Raw genomic sequence first — 21,268 nt, forward strand, 5'->3', positions numbered from 1 at the left:
CTATCTCATGACGCGGCAGCCTCCTCTCTCTGAGCGCTTCTGTTCTGGCTTGTCTCTCTGGGAGAGGCAGTGGTCGGCGGGCCTCACGGGGCTCTCGATTCTCGCAGCTCAGACTCCAGCTCCCTGACGCGCTTCCTCAGCAGCTCGTTCTCCCTCTTGGCCTCCTCGAGCTCCTGCCTGTGCAGCGCCGCCTCCTCGAATCTCGTCGCAGCGCTCGTTCCCACGCCGAGGCTCGGGCTCCGCGCCATGCCCACGCCGGCCGCGTAAGTGCTGCTGGCTCCGCTGATGACCCCGCTACCTGTACCGTCAATCTGCTGTGGTGGCGCCTGGCCCTGGCTTTGGCTCGACACGGACCAGCGGTGCGGTTGGGAGGCACGGCTGACGCTGCTGGAGCTACGGTGGCGGCGCGAGGCCGTGGGGTGAGTTGGGCCGGTCATAGCGCCGGCGTGAACGGCCGAGGGGTCGGTGGCCTCGAAGAGGAGCGGGTTGCTGGAATGGTGGTGCGCGGAGGTGCTGGTCGACGAGACGGAGCTGGCGACGGACGCCGAGTGGGCGCGGAGGGCGCTGAGCTCGCGCGTGAGGCGGTTGACCTGCGCGACGATGGGAGGTTAGCGGCAAAGCCGTGCTGATGCCTTCGCAACAGGAGTGCGGGGGTAAAGGGGACAGGGAGACGGTGGAAAAGGGCAGGCAAATACTCACCACGGCCTCTTGCTCTTGCTCGAGCTCGTGATGCAGCTCGGCGGCGGTCAAGGGGCGTGGGTGCCTCATGGGAACGCCGGCCTCATCCATGGTCCCGCGAGGAGCGGTGCCGGGCAGGTGTGGGCTCAGCGGCGGGAATGGCTGGTATGTGGCCTGCGACTGGGGCTGCGAGGTTGGAGTGGAGCTGTTGCCAGCTGCGCCGAGCGGCAGCGGCGGGGGGTTCATGTGCGAGAGCTGGGACGCGCGGCGCGAAGAGGGATGCGAGGTGGAAGCTGGCAGAGTCTGGTGGCTGCTGCCGTTCGAAGGTGCGGGCGCGGAGGGCTGGGTCGCGGCTGCCGAAGGCTGGGCCTGGGCGAGGCGCGGCGAGGGAGGCACCGAGTTCAAGTCGGGCGCCATGGGTGGTTTGTCGACTGGTGAGTGGATTTGGACAAGGTTGGTGAGGTCGAGGGCGGGTTTGCTCGAACGAGGGTGCGGGGACGAAGGAATTGGACCCTGCGCTGTAGCGGGCAGCGGGCAGCGGGCGGCATGACGCGCCGACGCGACGCCCGACGCCAACCTACTATGACCGCAACAAGCGTCTCACAGCCACAGCTCCGGCTCCGACAGCTGCCTGGACGAAGGTTGCCTCCGCCATGTCACCATCCCACCCCAACCCGCGTCACGATCTGCGCCGCGTCAGTTTGCCTGCCTCAGCCTCATCACACCGCGCGCTCGCTGGCAGAAGCCGAGTTTGTCGCACGAACCACTGCGCGCATCCTGGAGTCACGCGGCGGGAAGACGTTTCATGATGCATGGCGTCCCAGCATCTGCCGTCTGTGTTTGCGACAATGCGCTTTCGCACTCTGCTGCGCGCTGCCCATTGGAGCTGCCGCCGGGCTAAGGAATGCTCGAGCAGTTTCCTGCTCCCGCCTCAGGACTCTTTTTGTTTGTCAAAAACCCGGCGTGCACGGGCTCTCGGCATGACTTCATCGCGTCGTGCTCTAATTGAACCACACCGCTTGCCGTGCCCGTTGAGCTCCGGCGGACTCCCGCTGAGCTTAACAACCACCTCCAGTGACGTGGCTGCCGAAAAACTGCATCGTCATGTCCGCAGCCCGCCAGATGGCCTTGCGAATACGGACCTCGAGGCGGGCAGTGCCGGACTGATCAGCATTTCTTCAATCAGCCATAGCAATTACTGCACCCATCCTTCCTCTTCGAGGGCTGTCTCCGGTGGCAAACTTCAAGGGTCACTACCATGCATCGAAGCGGTGAACACGTGCTGTCCGCCTTCAGCTACTCAACCGTTTGTGAAAGACGTACAAATTAGTCCTGGGGAAAGACGATTCAGCCTCCAGGCCGAGCTTCCATTCTCTCGAAATGGCCCTGTTGCAAAGCAAAGTTCGTCGACGCTGGCGCCGCCTCCACCGTTGCTCCAAAGTGGACCCCTCCCACCATGCAAGTCATCCCGCTCTTTGAACATCAGCTTGACGCATCACCGGAACCACTCCCTTCCGGTCCCCGCATTTCTGTCCTATAGACCCACTCGGCCGAGTTAACCAACCCAGCAGCGCCTGTGCTCGGTCTGTCTTGGCTTCAACAAACAAGCGCTGCAAGCCCGATTTGCCAAAAACGAATGCACGCCTCCCTTTCAAGTCCATGAGCTCCGCAAATCCAAGGATGCCGGATGCGCTTCATGTTCGGTCTTGTGGCAGGGCCTGACCCAGGTCGTTGACGAGAGCCCACCTGACAACGCACAAGTCCGACTCGAGAGCGAATACAGAAACGGTACGGAAGGCACGTCGACAATCATCCTATCCTACATCCTGAACAACGACACGGGCCGAGAGCACAACATTGAATTCTACACCCATGATGGTAGTGAGCGAGATTTCGATTGGATAATTGCATTGCGCTGTCCCAGTGGTTGCTAATGATTTTACCCTTCTCATCTCCATCTCACCAGACATTACACTTTGCTTGCATGGGTAGCCGAAGCGAATGCATGTTCTTGTGGAAATCTTCAACCCACATCTACATTTGTATATTCGCTTCAGCTGCCCATGGAGAAAGGTTGGTGTCTTTTGTGGGCGATCCAAGGGCAAAACATTTTGCAACCCAAGGTGCTATTACTGCTCGAAGGACCCAGAAACTGACGAGATATACAGGCGCACCAAGCCGCTGGAGCCTCATTGGACCTGCGCGTGACGTCCCAATCGATGTTTCCCTACCACGCGAGATGCAGCTGGCCGTCGACATGCTACAGGGCTGCCGGGAAAACCATGCGCGGTGCCAGAGGAAGCAGGGCCCCTTGCCCAAACGTGTGATTTTTGTGGGCTCGTCTGATGACGAACACCCGAGACTACACAAATCCAATGGAGAAGCAGCGCACTATGCAGCCCTAAGCCATTGCTGGGGTGACAAATATGCTGCAATGAGGACCATCAAAAGCACCATATCCACCGAGAGTCTCAGGACGAAGTTTATCTCTATGGATGCTCTACCACAGACTTTCCACGATGCCATCCTTATCACCCGCAGGCTTGGACTGAAGTACCTATGGATCGACTCGCTCTGCATTTTGCAAGACTGTGAGGAAGACTGGCATAGCCACTCAGAAAGCATGCGAGACATCTACATGGGAGCAACAGTGACCATTTCCGCCGACAAAGCTACCAACTGCTTTAGCGGAATCTTCGAGTCTACAAATAATGGCCGAACCGACCGCGTGGTCATTTATCCCCCGGGTTCCACAAATCCGATATATGTCCGCCCCACTCAGCTCTCAATCTACAAGTTCCTGAACGAGACTGGATTCCACGGCCAGAAGTTCATGCACCACGCGCCTGCATCCGACCCTCTTTTCCGTCGGGCGTGGTCCTTGCAAGAATGGATCCTCAGCCGACGGCTACTGCGCTTTGGCAGTGGAGGGCTGACCTGGGAATGTGAGCATGAGGTTCGGTGTGAGTGCCACCCCGGCCGTTCCCAGCCATGCTTCCCTCCACGTTTACACGAACCCCAGCAGGAAAAGCGCATATCCGAGCTCAGCAGGTATGACAATCGGGGCCATCTACTTGACAACTGGTTTGCGCTTATCGAGCACTACACCGGCCGTGAGGTCACCGTCGGTGGAGATCGTCTGCCAGCGCTTGCCGGACTTGCAGCTGCAGCCACTCCCTTTGCACGGGAGACGTATCTCTATGGTCATTGGAGGGACCACCAGTTCCGTGAGTCCCTTCTTTGGAAGTCAAGCCGGACCTCTCCTAGCCTCAAGCGTGTCCATACGAGAACTGCGGATAGCCATCGTGCTCCGACTTGGTCGTGGCCATCAATCAATGGCCAAGTCATGACAAGCTCAAACACTCGCATTCGTTCAGACTTCCGAGTCCTTGAAATACACGACTATCCAGCTACTCTCAATCCTCCTGACACGCTCAACTCAAAAGCCTATATCGTAGCAGCCGGATCAACCATGGAACTCCAGATTCGAGAACATGAGGATCCGAGATACGATCTTTTCGAAGCAGAGCAGTACAAATTCGACACCTCCCGTCGAGTTTTTGTGTCGCCACTCGGAAGGGACCATGAAGGGCTAAATTTTGAGCTAGCCCTGACGGTCGATGTGGACGCACCAGGACTGGAGATTGCACGCGGAGATGTTCTGACGTTCCTTCTCGTTGCGGAGCGTACAGGGCTCGTGTTGAGGAAGCGGCTCCTGAAAGGCGATTCAGCTGGCTGCAAATACGAGAGAGTTGCATTGTTTGAGATCCTCAACGAAGAAAGCTATCTATATTGGGAGACTGGTGCAATGAGGAGGTCTATTATGATCGTTTGATGGCACAGCGCGGAGCGAGAGGACGGAGATGGATGTTCGACGCTATCTTGTTTTTCATCTTCTTGCCATTTTCTAGATTCATTTGCTTTTTACTTCTTTTTTCGGTGATCTTTCTCCCAGTACAGTTTCTTCCAAAGAATGGGCCATACTGTTAAAGACGTCGGCTTTATACAAGACTTTCACTTGGACGGCAACATCCTGTATACTAGATGGCAACATCTTGCGCATGTGCAAATTAGGGCAGCACATTTTGACCTCTCGTATGGACCTCTTCATGCCTTACTACTACTCTACATTCTCAAGGCACGGTGGGATCCTCTCAAATAATGTAAATTAAATTCCGAGTCCATCTCCGGTTGTACCCAGGACTACCTATTTGTTGGGATCATAGCAATACTCTAGTCTTTATCATCCCTCCAAAGCAAAAATCACTCTGGATGCCCGGTCAACGCTTGAACAGTCATGTGAACAGCCCGGAGTCCTTTTAACATACATTGAGCGCTTATTTATTTCGTCTTAAACGCTGCCGTGCCATCTTAGGCATAGTATGAAGCCGTAACGCTTCTCGGGAAGTACATCAATGACTAAGACAAGGGCGAATCCCGACGATGAATGTGAGGAATGAAATTCCCAACATTGTTCAGGGTGGTGAGGCAGTAAAAAAAAAATTATCGAGACTTCATGACAAGGCCATCTTTGTCTTCCAAGTAGGAGGGGAGAGGATCTGAGCTTCCACCGCCCATTGAATCGTTAGTAGGCGAAATGACCTACTCTCACTGCCAGCGTACGGTTGAATCAATCTTTCGCGCCACTCTTTCAACTTTCCTTTTCAAGTTTTGCCTATTCTTTCTCTTCATGATATTTCAAGCTCGTATCCTATCCAGCTTTCGAACTTCGAGTATTCATCAATAGTTTCCCAGATCACCACTGGAATGCCAATAAGAGAAACGTTGACATCCTCTCCTTTCTCATATCCAGTACAGCGGCATCAGCAGAGGCAGTGGTAGCTACTTTGACCCACCATTCCGCTGAGAACCAAAAGGGGAGAAAGTAGAGAGGTGAAGGAAACAAAATGCTCCATCAAAAACCCCCCTTGAGGGGTTTCTTCGAATGAATATGACCGACTGAACGAATCAAGCCCTCCCTACTGTCGTTCCATCTTCCAGCGCATGCTACAGGAGAAATGCCCCCCAGACTCTTCTCGAAGAAGTTCCGTACGAAGGGCGCAGGGGAGGTATCGGAGTAATGGAAAATAAATTCTTCACCCCATCATCCGCTGCCCGTCCGTTGACCATCAAAGCTCTTCATCCTCTTCCATCGTGCTCTCTTCCTGCTTGATCATGGTGCCGCCAACAGAGCTCGCCGCCGCGCTAGCGGTTTGGCCAGATGCGTTGCTATCACTCATGCTGCGCGGCTGTAGCATTGGTGCGCCTGCTAGCGCCGATGACGAAGAGGCGCTCGCCAGCGCTGATCCCAAGTTCGAGCGCACGCCCTCATCAAAGCCGGGTAGGCTGGCGCGCTGCTTCTTGAATGGTGAGCCGACAACCGCAGCTTCGGGAGCGACTTCTTTGGCGGCGAGGGCTGCGGCGGCGCTTGTGGGGATTTCGCTGCCGGGTGATAAAGCGGCGCTGGCAGAACCGCTGGGCGTGAAATCCGCGGGCGACTTCGTTGGGGAATCCTGGACGGGGTCGGCGGAGTGGGCGCGCTTAAGCTGTAGGAAGTTAGAAATAGTCGATATCACAAATTGCCAATCACCTGCCTTGATCTTGCGGACGCCCTCGGCCATTTCTTCTTGCCTGGCTACGTCCTCGGCTGACAGCATGCCCTTGCCCTCCGTCTTAATGTCAACCTCGTCGTCATTTGCACCAATTCGTGCATCGTCATCATCCTCGGCATCACTGTCCATGTCGTCAATGTCCTTGACCTTGCCGCCCTTGTTCCTTTTCGTTGGTGACGCGTTGGGGTCACGGTAGCCAGCAAAATTCCTGGTCCCGGTGGTCGTAAGTGGCTTCAAAGCGGAGAAGTCAAGGCCGGATTTCCTCTTCGTCGTGGCAGGGGTCTTGGGGACGGCACTTGGGGGTGCCAGAATGCCCATCTTGCGTAATTGCTCTATAACCATGTCAGATACATCCGCAGATCTGGACTAGAAAATAATGACTTACTCTCGCCACGGTAGAGGAACGTGAACACGGCGTAGGGCTTATCCGGGGGATCAATGCCAGTCACGGTCTGCGTGCTGATCGATTTGGGGTCCAATGTCTTCGGCTTGGCAAAACTCGTCGTGTGGTCAACATCTGCGTCATTGGCCGGGTCGCCGTTCGCGCCTGCGGCATCGTCATCATCGTGTGCGTCGAATTGCGGCGAGTATTCCCCTCTCTTGATTTCTCCAGAGGCCAGGACTCTAAACAGTGCAACCTTGATTTGGCCAGCGGCTTCGGGCATGGGTGGCTCGTCGTCCGAGTCCGAGTCGGAAGTGAACAAGCCTTCATCCCCTGACAGCGGCTCGACTGTCTTGTCCTCACCATAACGCAAAACGCCGTTCCTGTTGGCCGTCTTTTTCCGGTCCGTCTCCATGTCGTCGTCGTCGTCATCATCACTGCCCTTCTGCTCCGTCTTCTTTCGCCTTTTCTTCTCCAGCCGCAACCTTCGCCGCTCTATCCTAGCTGCCACATCCTTGTCCTTGCCCTCGAGGTCGAGGCCATTGAGCCAGCGCTCCAGTCCAACCTCACGGAAGAGGAACTCACGCTCGGCGAGACCACCGCCCTCCGACTCGGGCACGCTGACCCAGCGCGAGTTGACCCATGTTTCCTCGCCCCGCCGGAGCAGCGTTGCGACCTCCTCTTTCGCGCGGCCATCGAAGTATATGTACGCGGCAATGGTCTCGTTCGGCGACGACGTCAACGGAATGTAGGGACCGATTACGGGGCCGTACTTGCCCCGCTCGTTGCCATAGCCGGGCAAGCCGCCAACGACCTTGGGGCGCGGGTAAGGATCTTCGGGGCCCGGCTTGGGAGTCGAGTACGGGACGTTCAGGCCGGGGGTGAGGAGGGTGATGGAGATGGCGAAGGTCGACTGCTCGGGCTTGCTGGCGCCAGGCGGGACCTTGGCGGGCGGGACGGGAATGTACGAGGTGATGCGGTGGGCGCGAGAGTTCTTCTGGATCGAATACTCGGGCAGCGGGCCGTCAGGCGTGTGGATGCTGACGGCCAGGCCCTGGAAGCAGGGCATCTTGCGAGGCTAGAGGCTGTGGACGCAGGTGGGGCTGCTGCGCAAAGAGCGGTGGCCGGCGGGGTGGGCGGGCGATGGCAATGGAACGGTGCGCGGCAGCGCGAGGGAGTGTGCGGAGGCTCGGCTGGTCGGAGGTGCGGAGTGAGGACGTCGCAAAAAACCTGAGACAGCGCGAGCACGGTGTGCTTCTGGCGATCGATTTAATGCTCGGCCGTGGAGCTGGCGCTCGGATGCCTGGAGCGCGTCGGCGGCGACGCAGCCGCGGTGGAGGCAGGCGGGGGGACTCAGGCGGTGCTGGCACGACGCGAGCGTGGGAGCGAGGCGGAGGCAGCACTTGCTCGCGGGCGGGGTGCTCTGGGGAGGTTCGAGTAGTTGTCGTTTACACACACGGCGGCAGAGAGAGGCTGCGCCAAGCCGTCGATCCAGTACGGGCAGTCCCCCCGGTCGCCCGTGTGCTGCCCGCCCGCGCCGCTTCCCAGGATACCTGGCCAGCCTTACACAAAGCCACCACCACCCGCCCAAGGCTTGCTTCGCCCAGGGCACCGTCCCCGGCCAGGCACACGCGAAACGGCGCGCGGATGGGGTGCAGCCGGCGCTGCTTTCACTCGGCCTCGTCGCCTCAGCAGCCCCGAAAAATGCCGCATCATCGCTTCTGCCTCAGCCAGCACGTAGGAATATATATTTGACCTTGGACGACATCAGCCTTAACGCGGGTCGCCCGCCACAGCACAAAGCCACCAGTCCCAAAAATGACCGTCACCGAGCTCGCGCTACTGCGCCTCAAGTCTGGCGCATCCTTCGACGACCCCACGTTGCGCGCGAGCCTCCAGAAAGCTAAGAGGGCTATGGAGGATTTCACCCGCCAGCCTTTCCACTACTTCGTTCAGATTGAAGACCCTTCGTACTTCTACATCGTCGGCTCCTGGCCATCCGTCACCAACCACTTTGAAGAATGGATCCCTTCACCCGCAAACCAGGACCTTCTCGAGCTGCTCAAAGACCAGATCAGCGTCGACTTCATGTTCCACCTTGATGTCGAGAAGCCGCGCCTGCCTCTCGACGCTCCGGTCATCGCCATTGGCAGGCATTCTGTTGCGTCAGACAGACGTGCTGACTTCTCGCACACATTCGGTGCTGTGAAGCACAATGTCGAGGACTTTACGGCACCCAGGAAGGTTGCTGGGGGATGGAGAATTGAAAAGGAGGCAGACGAGAAGGAGGAATGGGTGCTCTTCACGGGCTGGGACGAGGTTGCCCAGCATGGGAAGTTCGGAGAGTCGGAACCATTTCAAGAGTATGCGAAGATCAAGGAATTTGTGAGCGGGTTCGACATCAAGCACGCGAAGATTCTGGAAGTGTAAAAGAGTCTGAAAGGAACAAATCAATAAAGGATCTGCCTATTAGTATTACTTACCATAGGCACGAAATTGGGCTCGGTTTGCCTTGATCTGTCGCGTGATTGAATGCCGGCCACGACAAATGCATCCGTCTCCTTCCCAGCCCAGACGTTCGGGAAGCGTTACCGTACAAGTTTGCTCGACTCGATGTGATCAGCTTAAGGTGATAGACTATTGTCGCTCATTATTGCTTGAGGTGGGCTTCAACACATGTACTTCAACTGTTCATGCATCTCAGACTCTTTTTGTTACTGTGCGATATAACACGTTGTTGTCACATACTCGCCTCCACAACCGGAACTGGCAAGCGGCAACAGCATGCTTGGCAGTGGCGGGGATCCAACTGTAGCCAGAATGGAAAACGGGCCAAGAGCTTCCGAAAATCCGAGCAGTCGCCACGAGTGGATTGTCCGGTCAAGTCGAGCGTGATCGGAATCGAAAATCCATTCAGAGTTGGGTGTGGATTTTCACACTGTGTGATGTGAAGCTGATGCGTGGCGTTGATGTGGATCAACGGAGCTTACCACATCGGAGCTCGTCTCTGGGTTCGGATCAAGGTGGTGCGCATTGGCCGCAGCAGCAAAGCGGTCGGAAGCGAAATCTGAGGGCGAATGCACCGCAATCACAAAGGCGACCACACAATGCCAGTCCCGGGACCCGGCTGCGATGCAGGCGCATCCCCGCGGCAGAAGGTGCAAAAAGTTTGGCGGAGCCCCGGACAGGAACAGGCACGGCGTTATCGGAACGCCAATCAGAGCCGCGCGGGCTAAGTTGAGACAATGCGAGATGGAGATCCCGACGCAGGAGCTGGTGCGGTGGCAAAAGTGCCAGCGACGCGCTGGAGCGCTGTGGAAACCGCACACGTAGTCGTGCAGGCGGCGAGAAAACGACTGCGAGACCAGGCGGTGTGCAGCAGGCTTCTCGAAGAGATCGCCAGCCGGACTAGCGCAGGGCTCTCGCCGCGCGGGCTCGATGCTGGACGGCGCTGATTGGCTGCAGAGGCCGGGGACCAGCCCTGCAGCTGCCGGGGAAATTGCACGCTCAGGGCGGCCGGGCGCGGTGCGTGGAAATTGTGTGATGATGGGCTGACTGCGCCCTGGGCGGCGTGGCGGATGCGAGCAACGGGCCAGCCCACAGGTGCTTGTCTGACGATACTGTCGCCATGGCGGCGCGCGCGATGCCGTGCCGGGCGTGTTTGCTCGCGCTGAGATCGCGCGCGTCAAACATGCCAAGAAAAGATCCTAGTGCGGCCCCAACACAACCTAGCGGTCGCCACGTCCGGGCTAGCGTCATCTAAGCTCAGGGACCGGAAAGCCGCGTCCCGTGTGGTGTGGTGCTGTCTGCAGCTCTCAAAACCTCGCGCCGCCGCTCGTTCCTCCCGCCCATCAACTGGAAGCGCCGAGTCCTGTCCACTCCCGCTCCTGGCTCTCTCCCCTCCCTGTCGTTCCTGCTCGTTGAGTCCAGCTCCGCAGCCAACATGTAAGTTTGCTCATGCTGCGCATGCCCGGCGCCTCCTCGCTCACGCCGCCGCCAGGAACTCAACGACAGCTGCTTTCGCCCACCCGGCGCCCGCCGACACCTACTGGGCCCAGTTCGAGGAGGTTTCCAAGTATAATGTCTCCCTCAACTACTTCGAGCGCCTCTGGCTGGCATGGTACACCTACATGGGCAACGATGTCCTGGCCACTGGCATCATGTCGTTCGTCATGCACGAGACCGTCTACTTCGGCCGCTCGCTCCCTTGGATCATCGTCGACTCCATCCCTTTCTTCAACAAGTACAAGATTCAAGCCGTGAGTCTTGCCGCCGCCTGCGTTAGACGGGCGATCTTGCTGACGCGCCACTAGGCCAAAGTCCCCACCGCCAAGGAGCAGTGGCAGTGCGCCGCCCTTGTGCTGCTGAGCCACTTCACCGTCGAGCTTCCTCAGATCTGGCTCTTCCACCCGATGGCTCAGTTCTTCGGCCTCGAGACCAGCGTCCCGTTCCCGTCGCCGCTCAAGATGGCCTACCAGATTGCCATTTTCTTCGTCCTCGAGGATACCTGGCACTACTGGACTCACCGCGCCATGCACGTCTTCCCTACCCTGTACAAGAACATCCACAAAATCCACCACCACTACTCGGCTCCTTTCGGCCTTGCCGCCGAATACGCGTCGCCCATTGAGGTGCTCATCCTTGGCCTCGGCACCGTTGGTTCCCCCATTCTCTACTGCGCCATCACCAAGGACCTGCACATCCTCACCATGTATGTGTGGATCGTCGCTCGTCTCTTCCAGGCCATCGATGCCCACAGCGGCTACGAGTTCCCGTGGAGCCTGCACCACTTCCTGCCCTTCTGGGCCGGTGCTGATCACCACGACACCCATCACGAGCGTTTCATCGGCAACTACGCTAGCAGCTTCCGCTGGTGGGACTACGTCCTCGACACCGAGTCTGGTCCCGAGGCCGCCAAGAGAAGGCGTGAGCGCAGGCTCGCCAATGCCAAGAAGGCACAGTAAACGAGCTCTTTGAAATGGTGGCGAGTGCATGTTCTCGCGACATGCGCTGGATGTCATAGTATCTTGGTATAGAAGAATCTGATGGGTTGTGCCAGGGGTCAGGACCTCTGGATAGAGCACGGAATGGCGTTGAGTAGATTCTATGACCCCGGTGTTTTTTTGCTTTCGCTGGCGGTCTACAAAAAAGAATGATTGATGCTGTTCATCGCAGCTGAACGACATTGGCATTGTATATATTTTTAATCCACGGCTGCCTACCGTTCGTTGTAACAAGATAGTAATAGAAGAAGAAAGTGGAAGTTATCCTGGCTGCTCGACGATTTCCGTATCAAACGAAAGTTCATTTTAACTTCTGGGCAGGTAATCTGAAAATCTCAACGGACATTAAGTTAAGGCACATTTCGCTACCGTCAAGGGTCGTTGACTTCGTTGTGTTTCAAGTTTTCGCCCGATAGGTTCTGATCCACGCCACCCGTGTTTCAGCCAGCGATGATGGTGGCCGCTGAAAATTCTGGAAATGGTAAGTTTAAAAAAGTACCAAAGCATCACTTGACCAGGAGTTATTTGGCGCATCTGCCTCGTCCTTTGCTTGGTTCAAAGCAACGGTCCCTTGAAGCTACTGCGAATAGAGGGCGGCAAGTAGCGGTTGCTCTATTGGGACTAGTGTGAGCAGTGTTTGTCCCCGAGGAAACGGCGCGCTCGGCACCATCACCAACCAACACCATCCTCGACTCATCCGCGTCCTGCTTCTCGACTCGCGCACTTGACGGCAGCCATGGGGATCCAGCGGCTGCTGCACCACATGCAGGACTTTGGCACCTCTGTTGAGCTGGGCACAGCTTGGCAGAAGACGGCCAGCGCCCGGTCGACAGAAGATCTTGACCAAAAACACGTCGTGGTCGACGGCCCAAGCCTGGCATACCACGCCTACCATCGCGCCGTCGCCGGAAGATACCATGCACGGAATGCTCTGGAGGCCATGCCATCGCACGCCGAGGTGGCAGAAACTGCCGCACATTTCCTCGCTACGTTGGAGTCGCACAACATCGCCATGTACGTGACTTTCCAGTCGCGCTCAGTTGTATGCCATTGACTAAATGAAAGCCTAGGAGTTTTCTTCGATGGAGCGCTTCCTGCAGCAAAGCGTGACACCCGCCTGAAGCGTCTCCACGCCTCTCTTGCCCAGCTTCAGACCTTCAGGAGCCTGCATCCTGACGATGTCCGTTGCGTCCGGTCCAGCATTGAAACAAACCCCTTCAGTGCACCCACTTCCGTCCCTGAGAAGCTCACCAGGCTACCAGCCACGCCGTTCATGGTGCCGGCTGTCATCGATCATCTCAGTAAGGGCGCTTTTGCCGAGCGTGTTTTCGTGGTTCCTGGTGAAGCAGACGTCTTCTGCGCCGATGTTGTCTGCCGTGTCAGTCAGAAAAAAGCTTGCTGGCTTCTTAGCTCTGACACTGACCTACTCGTGTTCGACCTTGGGCCAAACGGATCGGTCCTACGCTTCCAGGACGTAAGCTTGGCAACGTTTCCCCGTCGGACGGTCCTCAAAGGCGTCGAATATCATCCCAGGTGCATTGCCGAACGCCTCGGGCTGAAGACTTTGGCGCCTCTAGCATTTGCTCTTACCCAGGATTATCACAGGAGCCTGAAGGAACTCGTGCAGATGGCCAAAGCTGTAGACGTCTCGACCTCGAAATATCAAGGATGGTTCGAAGAGTACACCCCCCTCCATTGCATATCAGGCTCCGATCAGTTGTTGGTCAACCAGTACCGCTCAAGCTTTGCAGTCTTACAGGTATGCACGCGCGTGTCAATCCACTTGTGCCATTGCTAAAACAAACAGGGAAATTATACTCTCCATGCCTTACTTCCGAATGCTTACGAGGATGTGTTTTTCTCGTCGCCACAAAAACGTCAACCCAAGAAAGACGAAGCTACCTATCTGCGCTATCTTGCTGACCCACACCTGAGAAACATGGACCCGAGAATCTCTGAGCTTGTCCAGCAGGTGTGCTCAGCTATAGTCGCGGATACCGGCCACACAAAATTCCACCAACCAGACGGTGCCGGTGTGAGTTGCGCCATGTTCCTTCCGTTCCTTATTGATGATCCGACGCGAGCTTCGGCCTGGCGCTTGTCTGCAGATCTGAGATTCCTGGGCTACTCCATACTTTCCCTCCCAATGTCTGCTCTGTTCTCGATGGAAGAATGGGAGCGCCGAGGTCCGCGTATGGCTCAAACTGCAGTCCCCCGCTTCCGCTACAAGAAAGAAGAAGTGGTACAAACATGCAGGGAGCTGAGCGCCCACATCACTGCCTTCATGGTAAATTCGGGTGACCTGCACCTTCGCGCACCCCTTCACTTCTGGAAGCTGTATGGCGCCATGTATCTGTCCGACAAACTCGTCCAGAACGAAGAACGCCAAATATCGAAAAACCAGGTCATGAGAATGCTCCGGGGCTACCAGGGACAGCTTGAATGGTCTCACATCCACCATATGGCCCAGCTGCAGGGCATATGGTACTCACTGCGCATGCTCCGCCAGTTTCTCACCATATTCCTTTCCTTTCCCACCGAAAGCGCCCCGCAAACCCACAGGACAGACATCCACAGCGACCCGGAGGTACAGGCGGCCGTCAAGGACTTGCATGAGCGTCTCGAAGACTTGCCCACTGCGGTCAAGTTCTTCGACGCCGTCTCGGATAATGACGAGGATGCCGTGCCGGAATTGTACCTGCTTAACGCGGTTGAGAACTTCCCAAACATTGCGCCCGATGCGAAGGAGGCGTACGCTGCGGCGCTCGAGAAGAAGAACAAGAAGCGTAAGAAAAAGAAGCAGGGACAGCCAGATGAACAGGAGAAAGATCAAAAGGTCGACCCGATGGAGCAGATCTGGAAGAACAAGTTCGGCGCTCTGAATCGGCTGGCTGACGACATCTAAGTAGAGGTGGGGGTGGGCGGGCATGACCTGAGCAGATGGTAGCTGTGGCGGTCGAAGGATGACGAATGGAATGGATTATGGATGGGTCGAGCGAGACAAGGATATTCTAGGAATGCTTGACATGCCGGCCGGTCGGTCGATTGCGTTGGAATCGTGGATGCAATGGTCCCCTCAGCTCGCAATTTCATCCAGAGCAATCAAGTTTCGGAAAGGGAGATAAATGTCGAAAGAGAAACCTACCAAGGCGAGCGATATCAATAACATTATACAACGGTCCTCCGCTTTTGTGTGAACTCCACGCATGAGAATAAGGAAACCCCATACCACACGCTTGTCATCAAGGCCAATTGTCTAGCCCGTACCGCCAATTCATACGTCCAGCCGCCCACTTATCAAAGACCCTATTCGAACATCCTCGAATGGTCGGAAAAAAAAAAAAAGAAACGGGAATTGAAAGAATTAGAATCGAAACCCAATTCTGTACACCACAACATTCTCCTTCGCGCCCTAAACCTCTTCCCTGAACATGCTCCTCCTCGACTCTGTGGGGCTGTTACCGGCCGCGCCGCTTCGCGCACCAGAGCCTACCGGGCGGGGGCTGACGCCACGCAGGTCGCTGTGTTCCGCGTTGTCGCCGAATGGGTTCTCGCCGCCGCGGCCGCGGCCCATCTCCTCGTCGTAGCGTTCGTCCAGCTCGCGCGTCCTGCTGCGGCCGCGCTCGGGGCCGGCGCTCAAGCCCGCGCTGTGCGGCGGCGGGGCGGCGTACATGCCGGAGCCCGCATAACCGCCGCCGCCGTACGGCGTCGTTCCGTGGGGGTCGTGGGGGTCGTGCAGGCCGCTCAGCTCCTGCTCCTCGTCGTAGCCGTAGCCGTAGTCGGCCTCGGTGCCGACGCGCGCGTCCCAGGCCTCGTCCGGGTCGAGGGTGCCGCGGTTGCGGGCCCTGGCGGCGCCGGGCTCCTCGTAGGCGCCCGCGGCGTAGCGGGCGTTGCTGCGGCCGCCGCCGCCGTTCCGGCCGTGCTTGAGCGAGCTGATCTTGTCGTTGACCCAGCCGACGAAGCCGCTGGGCGCGGGCGCGGGCAAGCCGCCGCCCATGGACGAGCGCGACCCGCGCGCGAACGGGTTGAGCGGCGGGGGCGGCAGGCCGAGGCGCTTCGCGCGGATGTGCGTGTAGGCGACCCAGGAGACGCCGCCGATGACGATGAGGAGGATGAGGATAATGAAGAAGATGCCGACGCCGGAGGCCATTGTTGCTGTTGTTTGTTTGTTGTTGCGCGGGCGTGGTGTTGTCGCAGTCGGGAATGCGCGCGTAGGCAGGTCGGAGGACGAGGGTCGAGAGCAGCGCCTAACGGGGGTTCGGTGAGAGGCTGTTGCGCGGAGGGTTATTTTTAGGGCATGGGATGAGATGTTGAGGTTTGATGTCGGAGCAGCAGGCTCGGTGGAGAGTGGAGACGTCGCGGAGCTCAGTGGTGCGAAGGCGTGGCCGGGCGGTGGCGGGCAAAAGGGTGTGGTGGACAGTAGTGGACAGCGGTTGGATTGGGTTGTGGTGGTGGGAGTAATGGAGCTGACAAGGCAGTGAAACGAAGGTGCAAGCGAACGGGAAGGCTATGACGACGGTCAGCTGCAGCTGCGGGTGCATCTCGTACCCGCGCTGCCTGGGCTTTCAGGCAGCCCGTCACTGTCATCACCCGCCACCACCCGGCACATCGCTCTGGTCCGAGCAGGCCGCTGCAGTGCTGCCGCGTCGCAACAAAGAGCCGCATGCGCCCCGTCTCACCCGTCGCGGTCAATGGGAGGGAGCGCCGCAAGCACGCTGGCTCGGCCAGGAACAGGCGTCAACCTAGGGACCCACCGTCATGGCACGCGCCATTCCACCCTTCCACCCCACGCGTCGGATCGGCGGTTTCTACTGCTGCATTCGCTCGGCAGCCCTCCTTCAATTTTCTGGTCTCAGGCGCTCCAATGCCGAGCCCATTCTGCGCACCGGCTCCGTCATCACCATCATCAAGGGCTTCACTACACCGAAGTCCGCCGTCGACCCTACGAGTCCTGCCCCGTGCTCAGGGACCAGTGTCAATCTCCCGGGAAAAATGGCCACCGCCCACGTCGATCAGTGCGGGGCGCGGGGTGACGCCCCATTGTGCATTCATCCAGGTGGACCATGCCGTTCGAGTCGCCAGCTCCTTTAAAGGTCGGGAAAATCCTTCCTGGCTTGTCCTGAGCAAGCCTCGAGGCCGCCGCCCCGTGTTTGCGCTCCGTGATGCATCTCTCTGGATTCGTGGTCTCCTCGACTGCGATTACTTGGGCCGGCCTTGCCACGGCAGATCCAATCAACCGGCGCGATGTGGTCCAGAGATTCAATCCAACCCGCAATGGATCTGCCTCCTCCTACGACACTCCAATGCAAGTAGGCAACGGCAACTTTGCCTTCGGTGCTGATATCACTGGCCTCCAAACCGTGGTGCCGTGGAACATTCTCTCCTCCTGGTGTTGGCACAATTCCTCGCTGCCAACCACCCCCGGCCAGACCTCCCCAGAAGATTTCGCCGGCGTTGACTGGTGGACCCATGGTCGTCTCGTCAACTACGCGCAGCCGAATCCAGCAGAGGCGGCAATTTCCCAGTGGATGATCGCCAACCCTCACCGTGTGAATCTGGCTAGGATAGGTCTCGCCTTGGATGGCAAGCCCATTGAGGATGCTGACATTGCGGGCCCACTTCAAAGGCTGGATCTATTCGCCGGCACGCTACATTCGACGTTCTCTCTCCGCGGAAGCACTGTATCCGTCGACACCCTTGCGGATCCGGCCTCGGATGCGCTAGGCGTAAAGGTGCAATCTGATCTGCTGAGGAATGGGTCCTTGTCTGTCTTCTTCGACTATCCGTATCCGGTCGACAAGAATAAATTCGAAAACTTCGTGGGGCTTTTCAACGCCACCGCGAACCACACCACTTTCCTTCGGAACGGTCAAAAGTCTGCTGAGATCGAACACAATATCGATGCTACTACTTATTTCACCAATATCAAATGGGAAGGAGGAGCTTCTGTGGATCGCCCTGCTGCAAGCGCTCATCGCTACCTTTTGAGCACTCGAGATGACCTGCTGGCTTTCACTGCGACCTTTACGCCCCAACGATCGCATTCAAATAGCACTTATGCAGCTGTAGCAGCCGCATCTTCCGACTGGTGGAGCAACTATTGGGAGGCCGGCGCTTTTCTGGACTTGACCGCGGTTCCTGATTCCAATGCGACCGAGATTCAGCGTCGGACCGTTCTATCTCAGTACTTGCTTGCCGTAAACGAAGCCGGGAGGGATCCACCCCAGGAGTCAGGCCTCACCAACAACGGCTGGTACGGGAAGTTCCATATGGAGATGGTATATTGGCATCTCATCCACTGGAACCTGTGGGGCAAACAAGACCTGCTTGATCGAAGCATTGGTGTGTACGAACGCTTCCTTCCGACCTCTTTGGAGCGTGCAGCGCAACAAGGGTACACGGGCGCTCGTTGGGGCAAAATGAGTGATCCCACAGGTCGCTCGGCGCCAGGGGAGATTAACTCACTTCTCATTTGGCAGCAAGTCCACCCTTTCTACTTTGCCGAGCTCGAGTACCGAGGGAGTCCAAGTAATGCCACACTGAACAAATGGGACCCCATCCTCACTGCGTCGGCTGAATGGATGAGCTCGTACGCATTCTATAACAAGACTACTGGAGTCTATGATCTGGGACCACCGATGTATCCCGTCTCCGAGAATACCAACCCAAATGCTACAATCAATTCGATTTTCGAGCTAGCATACTGGGAGTTCGGTCTTTCAGTCGCTGCCAAATGGCAACAGCGCCAAGGAAAACCTGTGCCTTCGCATTGGACTGACGTTGCAGAAAACCTGGCGCCTTTGCCGACTGAAAATGGAAGCTACGTCACTTATGAGGGAGTGCCCGACATGTGGACAGACCCGGACTTGACTTCGGATCATCAAGGACTGCTTGCCATCAATGGACTTCTTCCACCAACACCCAGTATAGACCCCGCTATTTTCAACGCAACTGTCGAACGTGTCTACCAGACGTGGAATTTCTCATTCAGCTACGGTTGGGACTTTCCCTTGCTAGCCATGACTGCATTGCGCAGCGGAGATGCAGAGACAGCTGTAAGGTGGTTGCTCGACGAAAACTTCGCATTCGACGATGTGGGTATGCCTGTTGGCGGGAGTAGGGTACCCACTCCGTACTTTCCCGCAAGTGGCGGGCTGCTGATTGTCGTAGCCATGCTGGCGGCGGGCTGGGAGGGTGGTGAGGGATCGAAGTGGCCGGATGCCTGGAGCGACGCAAGGTCCGAGGCATTCAGGCCGTTGTTGTAAGGAAGATTTGGGATGTTGGTCGCCTTATGCTGCGTGATTCTGGATGCGTGTACCTTGGCGTTGGCTTGGCTGCTACACATATCCAGACTGCCGTATACTGATACTTCACTCGGAAGCGCAGTCTGATTGATGGCATGACCCGTGCAACCATGCGGATAGCGTTCATTCCGCTCGCAAAGTTAAATGAGGAGGATAGATCATCACATCAGCGCACACCACCGTCCGTCAAGGCCATTTTTGGAGGCTTGTCGTCTTCAAAGGGTGGTGGTGCCGCAGCCTCCGTTGCGGTTATCTGGCTGCTGAAACGGGCAACGCCGCAACCCGTCTCATACGTGCAGTGCAACTCGCCAATCCGGCCCGCTTCCAAATAGCCTTCCCGTCGATTCGCTGATTGGGTCCAGCCTGGGGATCACCGTTAGGATCTCCGCTGTAATCCTCCGTCGCTCCCGCTGCCAAGCATCTCCGCCTGCATCTCGCACGCGCCTGGCACCATCGACTAGCCGCGCCACCCCCCGCGACGATCAAATTGTCGCTCGGAAAGACAGCAGCAGCCTCAGGCTGCCGCCGTCTGTCATGCATCTAGCCTGGTGGCGCACCGCAACCTTGTCCGGACCAGTGCGATCCGGGCGGCAGGACCCTCCCCATGAATCGTCAACCGCTGGCATGCAGGAGCCACTGCGGGCGATGCTTGTGCGAGAGCTTATCGGGCTTGAGCTGCTTTACCCATGACCCATGCTAGACTCCCTTTGCAATCGCTCTTCCCACATCTGGCGTCGAGCCATCCACGCCCCTCCCCTGCCGAATCAGGGCCTCTCCACCTTGGCAGCTTCATACTGAGTGGCCCGGCTGGAAGCTCTTCTTCCGTCCCTGAGATAGGATGCGGGTTGTTTTCGTATAAATCTCCCATCGAACCTGCGCCCCACAACTTCTCCTCCACCCATCATCCAGCCATCCACATCCCGATTTACGCTCTTTTTTAACCTTATCTACTTCCAAAATCCCGTGCTGTGCACGTTGTCCGTTCTCTTCGACTCCATACCACCGCTCGACGCGGCTTATTTCAACCACCTTCCTTTCGACTAATATCCCGGCTTGCCCGACCAATTCATCCACATAATCGGTAAAAATGAAGTACTCCACCGTCGCAGTTCTCTCCGTCGTCGCTCTGGCAGCGGCTTCGCCCCTTAAGCCTGGTCGTAAGTCTTCGCCCTAGTCTGGCCCAAACCATTCGACATCGTTCTTCCAGAAAATGGCATGCGGGAAGCTGACAACCCCTTCCGCCCAGCTGCCAACACCGACGTGCTCGATAGCCGCCTCAGCAACGCCAAATTCGTTGCTCGCGGTTTTGGACGCAGGGACGACGACGACGACGATGACAACGATGATGATGATGATAAAGATGACGACAACAATGCCATCATAGTCATCCTCGGTCTGGATAACGACGATGACGAGGAGAAGAAGCAAGAGGGTAAGTCTCTATGTGATGACTCTTCCTTTTCAAACACCACACTCCAAACCCACCACACTTTGCCCTCGCTAACGACGACGTAGATGCGCTCCAGATCGCCCAGCTCCAGCTCGCCAAAGCCGCCAAGCTCGACGCCGCGGCCATCGACACGGCCAAGAAGGCGCAGGAGTTCGCGGATGCCGCGCAGGATGCCAAAGTCAAGGCCATCCAGGCGCAGGTTTACGCCCAAGGCGGCGACGCCCTGCAGGCCGGCAAGGACATGGAGCAGCAGATCAGCGATGCCCAGCAGGCCGCCGCACAGGCGGCTGCGGCCGCGGCTGCCGGAGAGGATCAGCAGGGCGACGACCAGGGCCAGGACGAGGATCAGCAGGCTGCCGAAGAGCAGGCCGCTGCCGACCAGGCTGCTGCTGCTGCCGAGCAGGAACAAGCCGGTGCCGCTGCTGCTGCGACTCCGGCCGCCGACGCGGCTGCGGCCCAGGGGACGGGCGATGCGGCGGCGGCGGCGGCTGAGGCTGCGCAGAACGGGACCGCGGGTGTCTCCGAGGCGCAGAAGCGCGCTACCGTCCGCCGCTCCTTCAGCGTCTGGCAGTAATTTTGCGGGACATGGCGAAGTCTAGCCCCCTCCCTGCTTTCCTTCAAGGACTGCAGAGGCGTGGGATGATGGTCATTGGCGGGAAGTGGTGGCTGGATGACGGTCAAGTTTCGCGCACACACTGCGCTTCACGATGAACGAATCGCTATGTCGAGCTCCGAATCTTGTATGCTTGGTGTTGGTAATTGTTCTCATTCGGTCACCTAACGTAGTGTGTCTTTGCGATGTTCGCTTTCTTTATCTTTTTTTCTTCTTGGGAAATAGT

General features: G+C 57.6%; 6 protein-coding genes across 6 annotated transcripts; 4 read left to right on the forward strand and 2 right to left on the reverse strand.

Annotated features, from left to right (window-relative positions):
• Nucleotides 1-5,807: 5,807 nt before the first annotated feature.
• Nucleotides 5,808-7,741, reverse strand: SLS55_000151 (uncharacterized protein; the record flags this gene model as incomplete). Its single annotated transcript, XM_066771665.1, has 2 exons — nucleotides 5,808-6,622; nucleotides 6,676-7,741. The coding sequence occupies 2 exons, from the start codon at nucleotides 7,739-7,741 to the stop codon at nucleotides 5,808-5,810; spliced, it is 1,881 nt and encodes a 626-aa protein (XP_066636944.1).
• A 749-nt stretch (nucleotides 7,742-8,490) lies between these two features.
• ERG25 (C-4 sterol methyl oxidase) lies at nucleotides 8,491-11,636 on the forward strand (the record flags this gene model as incomplete). Its single annotated transcript, XM_066771666.1, has 3 exons — nucleotides 8,491-9,098; nucleotides 10,673-10,931; nucleotides 10,986-11,636. The coding sequence occupies 3 exons, from the start codon at nucleotides 8,491-8,493 to the stop codon at nucleotides 11,634-11,636; spliced, it is 1,518 nt and encodes a 505-aa protein (XP_066636945.1).
• Nucleotides 11,637-12,438: 802 nt separating this feature from the next.
• SLS55_000153 (uncharacterized protein) lies at nucleotides 12,439-14,580 on the forward strand (the record flags this gene model as incomplete). Its single annotated transcript, XM_066771667.1, has 3 exons — nucleotides 12,439-12,689; nucleotides 12,741-13,434; nucleotides 13,483-14,580. 3 exons carry the CDS (start codon nucleotides 12,439-12,441, stop codon nucleotides 14,578-14,580), a joined length of 2,043 nt encoding a protein of 680 aa, XP_066636946.1.
• A 507-nt stretch (nucleotides 14,581-15,087) lies between these two features.
• SLS55_000154 (uncharacterized protein) lies at nucleotides 15,088-15,825 on the reverse strand (the record flags this gene model as incomplete). Its single annotated transcript, XM_066771668.1, has 1 exon — nucleotides 15,088-15,825. One exon carries the CDS (start codon nucleotides 15,823-15,825, stop codon nucleotides 15,088-15,090), a length of 738 nt encoding a protein of 245 aa, XP_066636947.1.
• A 1,153-nt stretch (nucleotides 15,826-16,978) lies between these two features.
• On the forward strand, nucleotides 16,979-18,940 carry SLS55_000155 (uncharacterized protein; the record flags this gene model as incomplete). The annotated part of the gene is made up of 1 exon (XM_066771669.1): nucleotides 16,979-18,940. One exon carries the CDS (start codon nucleotides 16,979-16,981, stop codon nucleotides 18,938-18,940), a length of 1,962 nt encoding a protein of 653 aa, XP_066636948.1.
• Nucleotides 18,941-20,066: 1,126 nt separating this feature from the next.
• On the forward strand, nucleotides 20,067-21,003 carry SLS55_000156 (uncharacterized protein; the record flags this gene model as incomplete). The annotated part of the gene is made up of 3 exons (XM_066771670.1): nucleotides 20,067-20,136; nucleotides 20,187-20,411; nucleotides 20,495-21,003. 3 exons carry the CDS (start codon nucleotides 20,067-20,069, stop codon nucleotides 21,001-21,003), a joined length of 804 nt encoding a protein of 267 aa, XP_066636949.1.
• Between the last annotated feature and the right edge of the window lie 265 nt (nucleotides 21,004-21,268).

Source organism: Diplodia seriata (assembly GCF_021436955.1).
Source record: "Diplodia seriata strain FDS-637 chromosome Unknown scaffold_1, whole genome shotgun sequence".
Taxonomy (NCBI): Eukaryota; Fungi; Ascomycota; class Dothideomycetes; order Botryosphaeriales; family Botryosphaeriaceae; genus Diplodia; species Diplodia seriata.